This window comes from Aegilops tauschii, chromosome 7, assembly GCF_002575655.3.
Source record: "Aegilops tauschii subsp. strangulata cultivar AL8/78 chromosome 7, Aet v6.0, whole genome shotgun sequence".
Taxonomy (NCBI): domain Eukaryota; kingdom Viridiplantae; phylum Streptophyta; class Magnoliopsida; order Poales; family Poaceae; genus Aegilops; species Aegilops tauschii.
In genome coordinates this window covers 587,856,791-587,873,299 of record NC_053041.3, presented here as the reverse complement: position 1 = coordinate 587,873,299, position 16,509 = coordinate 587,856,791, and the positions used below count along the sequence as shown (strand labels likewise).

Here is a 16,509-nt window from a genome sequence, read left to right as displayed (position 1 = left end):
TCACTTTCTTGTAAATACAGGCTTCTCCAAAAGTCTGTATAAAACCATATGCTTTGATCACCTCATCAAAGCATATATTCCAACTCTGAGATGCTTGCACCAGTCCATAAATGGATCGCTGGAGCTTGCACACTTTGTTAGCACCTTTAGGATCGACAAAACCTTCTGGTTACATCATATACAACTCTTATTTAGAAATCCATTAAGAAATGCAGTTTTGACGTCCATTTGCCAGATTTCATAATCATAAAATGCGGCAATTGCTAACATGATTCGGATAGACTTAAGCATCGCTACGAGTGAGAAAATCTCATCGCATTCAACACCTTGAACTTGTCGAAAACCTTTTGCGACAAGTCGACCTTTGTAGATAGTAACACTACCATCAATGTCCGTCTTCCTCTTGAAGATCCATTTATTCTCAATGTCTTACCGATCATTGGGCAAGTCCACCAAAGTCCATACTTTGTTCTCATACATGAATCCTATCTCAGATTTCATGGCCTCGAGCCATTTATCGGAATCTGGGCTCATCATCGCTTCTTCATAGTTCGTAGGTTCGTCAAGGTCTAGTAACATGACTTCCAAAACAGTATTACCGTACCACTTAGGTGCGGAACATGCTCTGGTTGACTACGAGGTTTGGTAGTAACTTGATCTAAAGTTTCATGCTCATTATCATTAGCTTCCTCTCTAGTTGGTGTAGACATCACTAGAACTGATTTCTGTGATGAGCTATTTTCCAATTTGAGAGAAGGTACAATTACCTCATCAAGTTCTCCTTTCCTCCCACTCACTTCTTTCGAGAGAAACTCCTTCTCTAGAAAGGATCAATTCTTAGCAACAAAGATCTTGCCTTCGGATCTATGATAGAAGGTGTACCCAACAGTTTCTTTTGGGTATACTATGAAGACGCACTTCTCCTATTTGGGTTCGAGGTTATCAGGCTGAAGCTTTTTCACATAAGTATCGTAACCCCAAACTTTAAGAAACGATAGATTAGGTTTCTTGCCAAACCATAGTTCATATGGTGTCGTCTCAACGGATTTAGATGGTGCACTATTTAACGTGAATGCAGTTGTCTCTAATGCATAACCCCAAAATGATAGTTGTAAATCGGTAAGAGACATCATAGATCGCACCATATCTAAAATTTATTTTCTTGCTACGATGATTCTCCACTTCACTCTAAAATTCTTTGAACTTTTCAAATGTTTCAGACTTGTGTTTCATCAAGTAGATATACCCATATCTGCTCAAATCATCTGTGAAGGTCAGCAAATAACGATACCCACCGCGAGCCTCAACACTCATCGGACCGCATACATTGCTATGTATTATTTCCAGTAAGTCATTAGCTCGCTCCATTGTTCCGGAGAACGGAGTTTTAGTCATCTTGCCCATGAGGCATGGTTCGCATGTATCAAATGATTCATAATCAAGTGATTCCAAAAGCCCATCTGCATGGAGTTTCTTCATGCGCTTTACACCAATATGACCTAAACGGCAGTGCCACAAATATGTTGCACTATCATTATTAACTTTACATCTTTTGGCATCAATATTATGAATATGCATATCACTACGATCGAGATTCAATAAACCATTTTGGGTGTATGACCATAAAAGGTTTTATTCATGTAAACAGAACAACAATTATTCTCTGACTTAAATGAATAACCGTATTGCAATAAACATGATCTAATCATATTCATGCTCAACACAAACACCAAATAACATTTATTTAGGTCCAACACTAATCTCGAAGGTAGAGGGAGTGTGCGATGGTGATCTTATCAACCTTGGAATCACTTCCAACACACATCGTCACCTCGCCCTGAACTAGTCTCTGTTCATTTTGCAACTCCAGTTTTGAGTTTACTAATCTTAGCAACTGAACCGGTATCAAATACCCTGGGGTTACTATGAACACTAGTAAAGTACACATCAATAACATGTATATCAAATATACCTTTGTTCACTTTGCCATCCTTCTTAACCGCCAAGTATTTGGGGTAGTTCCGCTTCCAATGACCATTTCCTTTGCAGTAGAGGCACTCAGTTTCAGGCTTGGGTCTAGCTTTGGGTTTCTTCATGGGAGTGGCAACTTGCTTGCCATTCTTCTTGAAGTTCCCTTTCTTTCCCTTTGCCCTCTTCTTGAAACTAGTGGTCTTGTTAACCATCAACAATTGATGCTCTTTCTTGATTTCTACCTTCGTCGATTTCAGCATCACGAAGAGCTCGGGAATCATTTTCGTCATCCCTTGCATATTATAGTTCATCACGAAGTTCCAGTAACTTGGTGATAGTGACTAGAGAACTCTGTCAATCACTATCTTATCTGGAAGATTAACTCCCACTTGATTCAAGCGATTGTAGTACTCAGACATTCTGAGCACATGCTCACTGGTTGAGCCATTCTCCTCCATTTTGTAGGCAAAGTACTTGTGAGAGGTCTCATACCTCTTGACTCGGGCATGAGTCTGAAATACCAATTCCAGCTCTTGGAACATCTCATATGCTCCATGGCGTTCAAAACGTTTTTGAAGTCCTGGTTCTAAGCCGCAAAGCATGGTGCACTAAACTATCAAGTAGTCATCATATCGAGCTTGCGAGACATTCATAACGTCTGCATCTGCTCCTGTAATAGGTTTGTCACCTAGCGGTGCATCAAGGACATAATTCTTCTGTGCAGCAATGAGGCTAATCCTCAGATCACGGACCCAGTCCGCATCATTGCTACTATCATCTTTCAACTTATTTTTCTCTAGGAACATATCAAAAAAATAAACGGGGAGCTACATCGCGAGCTATTGATCTACAACATAGATATGCAAATACTATCAGGACTAAGTTCATGATAAATTAAGTTCAATTTAATCATATTACTTAAGAACTCCCACTTAGATAGACATCCCTCGAGTCATCTAAATGATCATGTGATCCAAATCAACTAAACCATGTCCGATCATCACGTGAGATGGAGTAGTCTTCAATGGCGAACATCTCTATGTTGATCATATCTACTATATGATTCACGTTCGACCTTTCAGTCTCCAGTGTTTCGAGGCCATGTCTGTACATGCTAGGCTCGTCAAGTTTAACCCGAGTATTCCGCATGTGCAAAATTGTCTTGCACCCGTTGTATGTGAACGTAGAGCCTATCACACCCGATCATCGCGTGGTGTCTCGGCACGACAAACTGTCGCAACGGTGCATACTCAGGGAGAACACTTATAGCTTGAAATTTTAGTAAGGGATCATCTTATAATGCTACCGCCGTACTAAGCAAAATAAGATGCATAAAATATAAACATCACATGCAATCAAAATATGTGACATGATATGGCCATCATCATCTTGTGCTTTTGATCTCCATCTCCAAAGCACCGTCATGGTCTCCATCGTCACCAGCTTGACAACTTGATCTCCATCGTATCGTCGTGGTCGTCTCGCCAACTATTGCTTCTACAACTATCGCTAACGCATAGTGATAAAGTAAAGCAATTACATGGCGTTTGCATTTCATACAATAAAGCGACAACCATAAGGCTCCTGCCAGTTGCCGATAACTTTTACAAAACATGATCATCTCATACAACAACGTATATCACATCCTGTCTTGACCATATCAAATCACTACAAAAAATATGTCAACTAGTGACCTTCTGTCAGTGACCCTGGAAGAATTGGTCATAGATCTATGACCATTTCAGACCAATTGGTCAAAAGCTGTTCGGGGGGCTCCAAACCCTAAACTATAACGACCATTTTGGTTAGAAAGGTCGTAATTTCCTTACACGAAATGGTCATAAAGCAGATAGCACTGGTCCGCTGCCTTATTTCTAGCTGATCACGACCAATATAGATGGTCATAACCTTGTAAATTGTGGTGGGTTGCTATGACTAGGCACCACCTCATCAGTTTTGCCTATGTGTCATGTCCATGTGTCATTTTTTGCCCCAGGTTGTGAAGCAACCTATATTTCTGTCATTCCCAAAATTCCCAAAAAAATCTCATAAATTCTTTGGGTCATATCTTCGTCAAATATGTAAAAAACCTTCCTTGCCTAGTTCAAAAATAATTCAACAATATTCATTTTCCTATTCTGTTCAGAACAACACTTTGTGAAGGAAGTACCACTTTGGCATGTCCAAATAGTATCCATTTTCTACAGTGCTTTCCTATGCCCAAATAACCATCCTCCACCAAATGCCAGCTCAATCCATTCATTATTTTGAGCCCAGCTTCAACATTCGTATTTATGTCCAGTGTGTTACTTTGCAAAGCAAGTACCACCTAGGCTCCTCCTTTTGAGCTGAAAATTTGTGAAGACGGTCTTCTTAGTAACTGATCATCCTCAGCCAAAACTCACGCCCATTAGCCATGTACATTTCCCGTACCGCTAATCAAACACTTGGCTGCTAATTCATGTTTGAGCATCGATCGGTCTCCTCGTGAGAATATTTTGTTGTAATTTTCTTCCTAGCACCTACCCGGGGAGTGCCCAACCCACTAGACATGCCTAGGCCTCCCAGAACACATGGCAACGCCACAGTCATGCGGTGACCACGCGGCGGGCATGCGAGTTTACTCGCTCTAGAGTTGGGGCCCTCGGCCACCGCCCAAACCTCGACGTATCGCCACCAAACCATTTTATGGTTAAATAGGTACTTATGTAACTAGAAATGATTTTTGGAAAAAATAAATAGCAAACTATGAGGCAGCCGCAGTTCAAATTTGACTCGCTTCCAGCTGAATCGGCGGAAATTTGTCTTTTTCATGAGAGGTGGATCAAAACTTACACCCAACCATTTTGTCAATTGTGCATTAAATATGTTCTAGTATTTTAGAAAATTGATTTGGTACAATTTTGCAACAATTATTTGGGAGGTCCTTCACAAAAAAACCTCCTTTTGGGCACCCGAAAAATGGAAAATGGTTTTTTCGTCCAAAGAAAATGAATACTTCCTTAGGCAAAATTGTTTTCCATTCCAATATGCACCCTTGTGCACAATATGTGATCATTTTAACAAACTATGCGATGAATGTGGCCATAAGATTGATCATTTGGCTTGAAAGCCATGCATCTTCACGCATGATAGCTCATTTCTGAGAACACTTTTTAAAAATAATTACCGTATTACAAGTTTATTATTTTTCCTGGTAACTTGGTCATTTATAATGACACAATGCGAAGGTTTTCAATTTTTTGAATTTTTTGAATTTTTTATGTCCGTTTCAAAATGCGGTCAAAACGGCGGGCATGACCGTTCCTAGGTAGTGGTTGAATCTTGGAAATTTTTTTGTGTTTCTCTGATTAAATAGATACTTATGTACCTAGAAATGATTTTTCAAAAAAATAAATAGCAAATTGTGTGATGGGGGTAGTTCAAATTTGACCCGTTTCCTGCTGAATCGGCAAAAATTTGTCAATTTGATGGGAGGTTGATGAAAAGTTTTTAACACACAATCATCTGGTTAATTGGACATAAATATGGTCTAATATTTTTGAAAAATAAAATGGTGCCATTTTGCAGTAAATATTTGATAGATTCTTTGTATTGATGAGAAAATATATAAGAGAAACTAAAGAAGAAATACAATTACATGCGCTTAATTCCGATTGATGGAGACGTTTGTGCCATGGATCGATGACATGGCACATATCCATCCATCCATCTCCTCATCCCACATCCATCCATCCACCCATCCATTCCCCACCGCAAACCCCTACCTGTCTCCACCCCACCGCAAACCCCTCCTCCCTTCCCCTTCCAGATCGCTGCCGCCGCCTCCCCATCAGCTCCACCGGTGAGCCCTTCCTCACCGCATCGCCACCCCCGCGCCCATCCATGGCATCCCCCACGCCCTTCCATCAGCATCCATGGCCTCCCCCGCGCCCTTCCTCACCGCATCGCCACCCCAACCCCCTCCCTTCCTCTCCCCGACGCTCCCCTCGCTCCGAGCCTTCATCCTCTTCGGCCAGATCAACCGGGCGCGGCCCCTACCCTAAGCAGGGAGGGCGGATCGCCGCTGCGCGGGCGCACGGGAAGGGGTGGCGGCGGAAGCGCATCCCCAAGATCTAGCCCGTCAAGCACCGTGTCGAAGTCTCTCCTTCGAGGAGCTCTATGTGCGGGTGTGCGGAGGCGCTCGTGAGGGCGGTGGTGGCCTTCTTCGACGCCTTCCTCGTTGACTGCTTCCTCTTCTGGTTCCGCCGCCACCGCCGCCGCCCCGGCCCCGACAGCCCCGCCTCCGCCCACCGGGTAAGCCAACCCTACCTCTCCCTCTCCCTCTCCCTCGCGTCCGGCTCCTTGGTTCGTTCGTTCTTTGATCCCAGGCGGTGATGTTTTTATTTTTTGGTGCGTTCGTGTCTGTGCAGGATCCGCTCGTGCCCAAGGACTGGACAGGGGAGGCGCTCCCGGCCTCGGACGAAGAGAAAGGTGCCCTGGGTTTCTCGGTCAGATTTGTGATTTCGCGGTATTGGTTTGGTGTGCTGTGTACCTGTGGTTGACCTCTCTGCCGCTGGTTGTTTCAGGTTTTGCAGAGAGCACATTGCCGAACCAACAGTTGGCAGATGGCGATGACACAGATGAGGAGCTTAGGCGAGAGGTACGCCTACCATAGCACCGTTAAACGAATTTCTGTTACTTTTTCAGTCACATGCGTGAGGAATGGCTGTGTTGTGCGGTTATTGTTACTGTCAGGTTGTAGCTCTAGGTCTATTGTGCTGTGGCTGGCCTCTCTGCCGCTGGTTGGACGTCCGTGTGGTACTGTTTCAAGTTTTGCAGAGAGCACAGGCTCGAATGAACAGTGTGTGTGGAACAGATTCTTGTCTGAATTCTCTTCTTGTGGGAGTATGAACTTGCTTGCAGTATCTTGGAGTATCAACTTGGAGCATCTGGTTAGAGTAGCATCTTGCAACACATTCGATTACTCCAGTACTGATAGTTACTGTGGCATCTTGCAAACTGGAGTAGTTAGAGTAGCATCTTCGATTAACTAAATTGATGATAGATGTTGTTAAGTTGGGACTTGCAAGCAGTAGTGCTTGCAAGCAGTAGTTCCCTCTTCTTATCTCTTCTTGCTTGCAGTAGTTTAATTTATGATTTGTCTTTGGTGGAGTATTTCTTGAACTGTGTTGTATTCCTGTGACTAAATAGTGAATCCAGTTACAACAAAGCATGCCAGTACTTGTCATTGGTGGAGTAGTTTGACAGTGAGGATTAGTGATGTTCCCAATTAATTTGGTGTAGTTTTGGAAGCTCCGGCTCGATTTCTATCATTTCTAGACAGAAGATATTTATATTTTTGTGAATTTTCCTGACTGCAGCCAATTTTGCTGTGCAGAACACTACTTCAGTTAATACACTATCCAGTACTGCTAGTTCTCATCTCACTTGTTGTGCTTCTTGTACTAGGAGCACTCTTTGTTATCCCAAGATCTAACATCAAAGGTAAAATGGGTACATATCTTGTCTTGTTGTATTTGCAAGTTTGAAACTGGATTAGCATCTTGGAGTATTGTTGTACTCCAATAGACTAAACAGTACGTACTCCAATACTGATAGTTAGAGTAGCATCTTGGAGTAGGGTAGTCCACATTTGTCTAACATTAGACCAGATTATTCCGATTAGTCCACATTTCATATTATTCTTGGAGCACTGTACTATAGCAGCAGTACTGTATTGTAGCAGCAGCATGAGTAAACTGAATACTCCTTCATATGCTTGGTTCCTTCTTATTCTTCCTCAGATTGTGAAAATGGATTCATTCCTTCTTACACACTGCACTGTACTGTAATATAGGCCATCTTTCGAATTAATACTCCAAAATTTATCACTATTGGAGGATTGATTGTTTCCAAATCAATACTCCTGGGCATCATTCATGGCTGTCTAGTAGTCGACATACTTCTGGTTCCATTTAGTATATGCAGGTAGTAGCAGCTTAAGTGTAATGGAGCTGTTTTGTTACTCTATGCCTACTTCGTTACAGTTTGCATCATCTCCTTGTCGTTTATAGCATAAACGCCTTCACTATTCTTGCTCTGAACCTCTGATCCTGATACTGATTGTATTTGTCTTGATGGAATTATAGGCAACATGGTGAATCTAGCACAGGCATCGTTGGCCATCCTCTTCGAGGCTGTGTTTAGGTGATTCCTTGGGTAGCCATGACACTACTCTGGCTGATTAGTACCCAGTGGCATGTTTGTAATATTTACAGGGATTTTACTTGTAGAAATAATGCTCATGGTATATTTATATGTCCTGCAGCGCATGCTCTTTTCGGTCTATACGGAATCTTGATATGGTGTTTTGGCAGCTGGGATATTAGATTGCACTTCTTTATGTGATTTACTCATGTTGGTACTGCTTGTTAAGTGATTATCTTTATGCCCTTGCTACCAGTACAATGGTCTATACATGATTGCTCTGTAACTTGTCTTTTCCGGAACAGTTTGCTTGGTCCTTCATATCTGACTATGTAATGTAGAAGCTCTACTTTATCCTAACAGTTGCATGTAGCATTGTGCTACTATCTGTGTGATGCTAAACAATACGCTCTTAATCTGTTGCTATATTCTCAAGTGTTGTTTACCATTTACATTGTTTTTACATTTGCTATATTCACAAATAGTAGTAGTGTCTGGTCTAGATAAGCAAACAATTACTGTAGTAGTGTCTGGTCTAGATAAGCAAACAAGGTATGATCTATGCAGTTGTTGATCTGAATTGTTTGTTTCTGGGCGGTGTAGGATGAGCTGCAGCAGGACAACCTGTAGCGGAAGAACTTCGAGGACAAGATCAAGGAGAACCAGGAGACGATCACCGGTTACCTCATCCTCGTCGGCATGGTTGGCTCCTTTGGCAGACCCCTCTTTGGCTCCGACCAACTTACTTTTGTCGCTGGTAGCAGCATTTCCAGGTACAGTTGTGTCCTGCTCTCTTGCCCTCCGTTTAGTTTTTGTTGGAGTGTGCATGGTGGCATCCTGAGCCTGCACTGTAAAATATGCTTTGCCTTCTTCATGAGCTGGCACTATAAATTTTGCTTTGTCTTGTTGATAATGCCATATGTCCTATGCAATCAGATTACATTTCTGTTTGTTATGGTAGTATAAAAAATATTGGTGTTGTCGTAATTTTCATAGTGTGTGCCTTTCATTTCTTTATTTTGATTGTTTCCATTTGTATTCTATATGCTTCTAATGGCTGATCCTTCCAATGCCAGGTGTTGTGTGTTCTGGAAGATGGAAGAGGAAGAAAATTTATTTTTGTTGAACTATTTATTTTTTTATTATGTTTGTTGTACATATGATTTATAGTTCTGTATAGGAATATGATTTGAGAATCATTTGTATGAATATGGGCCGCATATATGTGAATGGGCTGAGAAGTGTACTGGACCAACTCCCAAGATTGAATTATTATTTGACTGTATAAAAAGGCTGAATGTAAACCAGAAAATGCGCTGCACAAAATAGTACATATATTCTTGGAAGGCCAAACGTGCATAAAAATTGATGGGCTGAATAGTTGGGCTTGGCCCATGTAGCTGACAAAAATTAACAGAAATAAATGTACTAAATGGGCTAAATTGTTGGGCTCGGCCCGTTTAAAACACCGAACTGGACCGGGCTGATTCTTATCCACGTCAGCTTGCCACGCTGGATCCTACGTGGTCTGGGGAGGCTGCTAGTGACCAAAATTTTGGTCGAAGAACCAACGACCTTTTACAGAAGGTCGTTAATTTCAGTTTACGACTGCCAGCTTTTGACCTTCTGTTTTTGGTCACAAAAAGGTCGCAAATGAAAAACTATGACCTTTCAGCGGCCAATAGTGAGGGTCACAAGTTGACATATTTCTTGTAGTGAATCACAACATGCCCTGCAAAAACAAGTTAGACGTCCGCTACATCGTTATTGCAAGTATTACGTGGCTGCTACGGGCTTCTCACAAGAACCGTTCTTACCTATGCATCAAAACCACAACGGTTATTTATCAAGTTTGTTGTTTTAACCTTCAATAGGGACCGGCCGTAGTCAAATTCGATTCAACTAAAGTTGGAGAAACAGACACCCGCCAGCCACCTTTATGCAAAACTAGTTGCATGTTTGTCGGTGGAACCGGTCTCATGAACGTGATCATGTAAGGTTGGTCCGGGCCGCTTCATCCAACAATACCGCCGAATCAAAATAAGATGTTGGTGGTAAGAAATATGACTATCGCCGTCCACAACTCTTTATGTTCTACTCGTGCATATCATCTATGCATAGACCTGGCTCGGATGCCACTGTTGGGTAACGTAGCATGCAATTTCAAAAAAAAATCCTATGCTCACGCAAGATCTATCTAGGAGATGCATAGCAACGAGAGGGGGAGAGTGTTTCCACGTACCCTCGTAGACCGAAAGCAGAAGCATTTGACAACGCGGTTGATGTAGTCGAACTTCTTCTCGTTCCGACCGATCAAGCACCGAACGTACGGCACCTCCCAGTTCTACACACGTTCAGCTCGATGATGTCCCTCGAACTATTGATCCAGCAAAGTATCAAGGGAGAGTTTCGTCAGCACGACAGCGTGGTGATGGTGATGGTGAAGTGATCCACACAGGGCTTCGCCTAAGCACTACGAAGATATGACCGGAGGCGCAAACTGTGGAGGGGGGCGCCGCACACGGCTAACAATTGTTGGTGTGTGTTCTAGCGGTGCCCCCCCTCATATATATAGGTTGGAGGGGAGGAGAGGCAGCCAAGGGGGCGCCCCAAGTAGGAGGAATCCTACTTGGGCACCTCCCAATTCGGCCTCCCCCCTTTCCTATTCCTATTCGGAGTAGGAAGGGAAGATGGGGAAGGGGGAATCCTATTCCCTTTTCCTTTCCTCCTCCCCCCTTCTTTCTCCAATTTTACCAGCTCATGTGGGGGCGGGGAGGGGGGCACCAGCCCCTTTGTGGCTGGTGTGTTTCCCCTCTTGGCCCATAAGGCCCATATCTTTTGCCGGGGGTGCCCGGAACCCCTTCCGGTGAACCGATAAGTACCCGGTGCTTCCCGGAACACTTCCGGTGTCCGAATACCATCGTTCTATATATCAATCTTTACCTCTCAACCATTTCGAGAATCCTCGTTATGTCCGTGATCTCATCTGGGACTCCGAACAACATTCGGTCAACAAATCACATAACTCATATAATACAAAATCGTCATCGAACGTTAAGCGTGCGGACCCTACGGGTTCGAGAACTATGTAGACATGACCGAGACACCTCTCCGGTCAATAACCAACAGCGGAACCTAGATGCTCATATTGGTTCCCAGATATTCTACAAAGATCTTTATCGGTCGTACCGTAATGACAACATACGTTATTCCCTTTGTCGTCGGTATGTTACTTGCCCGAGATTCGATCGTCGGTATGTTCATACCTAGTTCAATTTCGTTACCGGCAAGTCTCTTTACTCGTTCCATAATACATCATCCCTCAACTAACTCATTAGTCCCATTGCTTGCAAGGCTTATTATGATGTGCATTACCGAGAGGGCCCAGAGATACCTCTCCGATACTCGGAGTGACAAATCCTAATCTCAATCTATGCCAACCCAACAAACACCTTCTGAGATACCTGTAGAGCATCTTTATAATCACCCGGTTATGTTGTGATGTTTGATAGCACACAAGGTATTCCTCCGGTATCCGGAAGTTGCATAATCTCATAGTCGAAGGAATATGTATTTGACATGAAGAAAGCAATAGCAATAAAACTGAACGATCAACATGCTAAGCTAACGGATGGGTCTTGTCCGTCACATCATTCTCCTAATGATGTGATTCCGTTCATCAAATGACAACACATGTCTATGGTTGGGAAACTTAACCATCTTTGATTAACGAGCTAGTCTAGTAGAGGCTTACTAGGGACACGGTGTTTTGTCTATGTATTCACACATGTATCAAGTTTCCGGTTAATATAATTCTAGCATGAATAATAAACATCTATCATGATACAAGGAAATATAAAATAACAACTTTATTATTGCCTCTAGGGCATATTTCCTTCAGTCTCTAATTCAAGACCCGCCGACAAAGTATTCAATAAAGTTTTTGCTGCCTACACTATCCCATGTCTAAGGACTAAAAAAGGCCTAGTCGTGAGGTGGAGTGTTAAAATATATTTCCTGCATGTCTCCATCATTTCAGACTTTTGAATAATTGACGGGTGCATGAATTAAATAAATTATGTTGCGGCGGTCCCTCGTAGGTTGGTCGGCTTGCAATGAAGAAGTTCGGTCTTCAACCCCGATTCGCCCCGGATCCGGTCCTTGTGGCTGAGGTTGCCTTTTCTCGGGTGGTGGTTTAGAGCGGTTCTGGGAGCAACTACTAGCTGGCGCTGCGGCCACGCCGAATACATCGCGTTTGGGTGTCGATCCCCTTGGTGGAGGCTTCAATGGGGTTCCCCTCCCTCCCACCCTGCCAAGAAGCTTAGGATTAAAGCCTCAAGTCCCCTGTTCCGACCCACGATGAGACCTTGGTGCGTGATCCTTCCTGAAGGCATCGTCCGGGGAATGCTCGAGTGGTGGACGAGTTGGTGGTGGTTCGACGATGACGTGAGTTGGCCTGATCTCATCATCGATAGCCTGCCCGGGATCCAAGTGCGGAGGGTCCCTGTCGCTGGTGCGAGGGGGTCGGGGTCCCTTCCTTGGTGCCGGTAGTATGCCTTGGGCTTCAGTGATTCCTATCCTCGCCCGACGCATGGTGCTGCCCCCTCTTGGCATTCTCCGTGGTTTCATCACCTTCGTTCGACAGCTCCCGTCTGACATTCTACCTTGCCACTACATGCGACGTTGCTTGGGTGGTCGGTTTTTCGTTTCACATGGGTCTGCTCCTGTTGTCTCTCCTTTGGTAACTTGGGCACTTAGATTTGGGTTCTAGGGAGAACCACTCTGCCGGCCGTCGGTGCGGCACTCGTCAACCCTAGGTGAAACGGTAGTGGCCCTTTGCGGCGGCGGAGTGAAATTATTTTTTGTCCCGGTTTTGGTCCTTTGGTGGTAGTCGGCAGCATAATACAAAAACGGTGGTGCCCTCCTCCCGTATCCTTAGTAAGGTAGTTGGTGTTGGCGTAGCGGCATCGTTGGCAACGGGTTGTGTGCTCTGGGCCACAACACGTTACCTTTGAGTTGTCCTACTGAGCATTTTGTATCTTTACTTTCGCTTTTCGTTAAGTTATTATCATACAATTCTGACCGGTTGATGGCGTTGTTAATTTCGTTTAAAACAACAGTAGTGTTTGTCATTACAAGTAATGTTCGAGGCAGGATGGCCTGAGGTTCAAATACTTGTGAGGTGGACGTTGCGTGTAGGTAGCACAGTAGAGAGGTCACTGGAGGCGGTGTCCCGCCCAGCCCAGGATATTAAACTCGTGCGCAGCAGGGTAGGTGGTCAACATCAAATGCAGTCCTCCAAACCAATTTATTCCGCAGCAGCTCCACCCACTTGCACTTGCTGAGCGCTCATCATCACCATGGCTCGGATCCAAGGAGAGGTACGTGAGTGAGTGATATGCTCCCACTCCCACATCTTCTTCTAGTCCACATCTTCCTCCCCCATCCCCTGCCTGGCCCTGCCCCCCATTTACGCGCCCGGTGCGTACATTCATGCATGACGCACACGGCCATGAAGAGGAGGAGGCGGCATGGCCAGCCTCATCATCTTCACCTCCTTGTCTCCCTCCTCCTCCTCCTCCCCCTCCTCGACTGCACCTGTGCGGCTCTACCGTCGGCGCCCAAGATGGCAAGGATCCAGCAGCATCTGGACCGCGCCAACAAGCCGGCACTCCGCACCATACAGGTACTCCATCACTTCCCTCCCACACAGTCCCATCTCCCATCACAACTTTCCCTAATATGTATGTGGTGAACTGGTGATGGGAGCAGAGCATGGACGGGGACACCATCGACTGCGTGCCCCGGCACAAGCAGCACGCGCTGGACCACCCGCTGCTGAAAAACCACAGGATCCAGAGCGCGCCGCCGCGCATGCCCGCGTCCGCCACCGCCACCTTCCGTGCTAGCGAGGCGGCGTCGGGCAACTCCACGACCAGGGCCAGGGCGGCGTGGCAGACGTGGCACCACGCGGGCCACTGCCCGAAAGGCACGGTGCCCGTGCGGCGGACCACCGCCGAGGACGTGCTGCGCGGCGGGAGGTCGCTCTTCCGCTTCGGCCGCAAGCGGCACCGCCGCGACCGCGCGGCACGCGCCGCCAACGCGCCCGACGTCGTCACCGGCAACGGCCACGAGGTAGGCTCAGTCGACCTCATCGTTTCTTCTCCATCAATGATCTTGGTTGGCATGAATGATCCGGGCTAGCTCTAGCCGGGGTGGGTGGCGCGCAATAAGTAGCGCTGCCATGCTCTGCCCTGGGTGGTGAATGATGCATGGCTTTCATCCATCCATGCCGCTAGCTGCTGCTGGTAGTACTGGTCCGTTGCAGCCAATTAATTTGCGTGAGTTGGATCGGGTGTGCAGCACGCGATCGCGTACACGGCGGTGGGGCAGCAGGAGGTGTACGGCGCCAAGGCGACCATCAACGTCTGGGATCCGGCCATCCAGGAGCCCAACGGCTTCAGCCTCTCGCAGCTCTGGCTGCTCTCCGGCTCCTTCAACGGCTCCGACCTCAACAGCATCGAGGCCGGGTGGCAGGTCACTCCCACTCTTCCATCCCATATTTCCATCTCAGATTCTCAGTGATGATTCATCTCGCTTGACATGTTCATTAACCGTTGTAGTAACTTATTGCATCTGCATGCACGGTAAAAAATCATTGAGATCTGCAGCGCGGGCACATGGCGCCATAAATGCGTGCACATCTCGACTCGATAGATCGATTCCGTTGTGTACGACGGCCGCTATAGTTTATCCTCTTCTCTTCATTTGAGGTCAACCCATTCATATGGAGAAGTACCCCAACTTGATATAGTACTACTATAGAAGAATCCATGCATGTGGGAAATATATATAGGGATATATATATATGTAGTCCCCGCAGAAAAGGGAGAAATATATATAATGGGACTGTACACTTGGCTGCAGTGCAAGACAAAAATCGCTCAAAAAAGTGCTAATGAGTTGTGGTAATGGACACGCTCAGCTCAGCGCTAACTTTGGATCTACTCTAGCAACATGCATGATAAGCACTGCATGCATGCACATGTGCTGCTTAATCGATCTGCATGCGTGAAAGCTTACAGTTTACGTTTCTTTCTAGTCAGGTCAGCCCTGAGCTGTACGGTGACAGCAGGCCAAGGCTCTTCACGTACTGGACGGTGAGTCAAATCTCAAAGGATTCTTCCATCCCACTAAATCCTTCTACTACTCATAATAATCAATTAGTAGTAACTGACAGCTGCATGCATGTTGCTCTTGCTCTGACTGACAGAGCGACGCGTACGAGGCGACGGGCTGCTACAACGCGCTGTGCCCGGGCTTCGTGCAGACCAGCTCCCGCGTGGCCATCGGCGCCGCCATCTCCCCGGTCTCCTCCCTCGCCGGCGAGCAGTACGACATGACGCTCCTCATCTGGAAGGACCCCAAGCTCGGCAACTGGTGGCTCAGCTACGGCGACGCCGGCGCCTCCCAGCTCGTCGGCTACTGGCCCGCCGAGCTCTTCACGCACCTCTCCGGCCACGCCAGCATGGTCGAGTGGGGCGGCGAGGTGGTCAACACCCGCCCCGACGGCGCGCACACCGCCACGCAGATGGGCTCCGGGAGGTTCGCCGCCGAGGGGTTCGGCCGCGCCAGCTACTTCCGCAACCTCGAGACGGTGGACGCCGGCAACAGCCTCGCGCCCGTGTCGCTCGACGCCGTGCAGACGCTGGCCGAGGACGGCGGGTGCTACGACATCAAGAAGGCCTACGACGAGCGGGACGGGTGGGGCACGCACTTCTACTACGGTGGCCCGGGACACAACCCGGCCTGCCCCTAGCCTTAGCCGAGGTGTAGAACAATCAACAACGACACGCATATGCATGCACGCATGCATGCTGATGTACATTTTGCCTTGCTTTTCGGCGACTTGATCGCTCTCACCACTCAGCCGATCGTGATCAGCGACGTCTTGCTAATTCTAGTGTTAGTTGTACCCACACACAACAGCAATCGCAATTGCAGAGCTCGAGCCTAATTTTGACGAAGGAAGTTCCTTTTTGAAGCCGTTGTTTCTGAAACATTACGCGGTAAGAGTATCTCAGGACGCCTCATACGCCTGCAGACACGCTTGGTCAGTGACCAAACAAGAGAGAATAGAAAAAAAGATGACCCAACTCGACCCCTCGTATCATCTTTATATGTCCGGGCTGTTTGCGAACCCTCATATCCATCTCAAATGAATGTAGGGAGGATATGAGGGCTCTTTCTCTTTCTTTATTCATTCTTTTTTTTCTTTCTCTTCATCCCCACCAATCACGTGCAAGTGACCGGATATATGAGGAAGAAAATGAGGATTGTGGCTGCGCA

At 46.2% G+C, this 16,509-nt stretch overlaps 2 protein-coding genes across 4 annotated transcripts; both read left to right on the top strand.

Annotated features, from left to right (window-relative positions):
* Window positions 1–5,788: 5,788 nt before the first annotated feature.
* Window positions 5,789–9,311, top strand: LOC109764050 (uncharacterized). Of its 3 annotated transcripts, XM_073505302.1 has the most exons (7): window positions 5,789–6,267; window positions 6,384–6,461; window positions 6,540–6,613; window positions 7,352–7,458; window positions 8,103–8,160; window positions 8,764–8,933; window positions 9,237–9,311. In XM_073505302.1, exons 1-7 carry the CDS (start codon window positions 6,133–6,135, stop codon window positions 9,284–9,286), a joined length of 672 nt encoding a protein of 223 aa, XP_073361403.1. In that variant the 5' UTR covers window positions 5,789–6,132; the 3' UTR covers window positions 9,287–9,311. The 3 variants fall into 3 exon arrangements, with proteins under 3 accessions (XP_073361403.1, XP_073361402.1, XP_073361404.1); XM_073505301.1 differs by lacking the exon at window positions 9,237–9,311 and having other exon boundaries at window positions 8,764–9,207; XM_073505303.1 differs by lacking the exon at window positions 9,237–9,311 and having other exon boundaries at window positions 8,759–8,935.
* Window positions 9,312–13,495: 4,184 nt separating this feature from the next.
* LOC109764049 (protein neprosin) lies at window positions 13,496–16,187 on the top strand. The gene is made up of 5 exons (XM_020322893.3): window positions 13,496–13,846; window positions 13,933–14,295; window positions 14,524–14,697; window positions 15,267–15,320; window positions 15,434–16,187. The coding sequence occupies exons 1-5, from the start codon at window positions 13,559–13,561 to the stop codon at window positions 15,977–15,979; spliced, it is 1,425 nt and encodes a 474-aa protein (XP_020178482.1). The 5' UTR covers window positions 13,496–13,558; the 3' UTR covers window positions 15,980–16,187.
* Window positions 16,188–16,509: the final 322 nt, after the last annotated feature.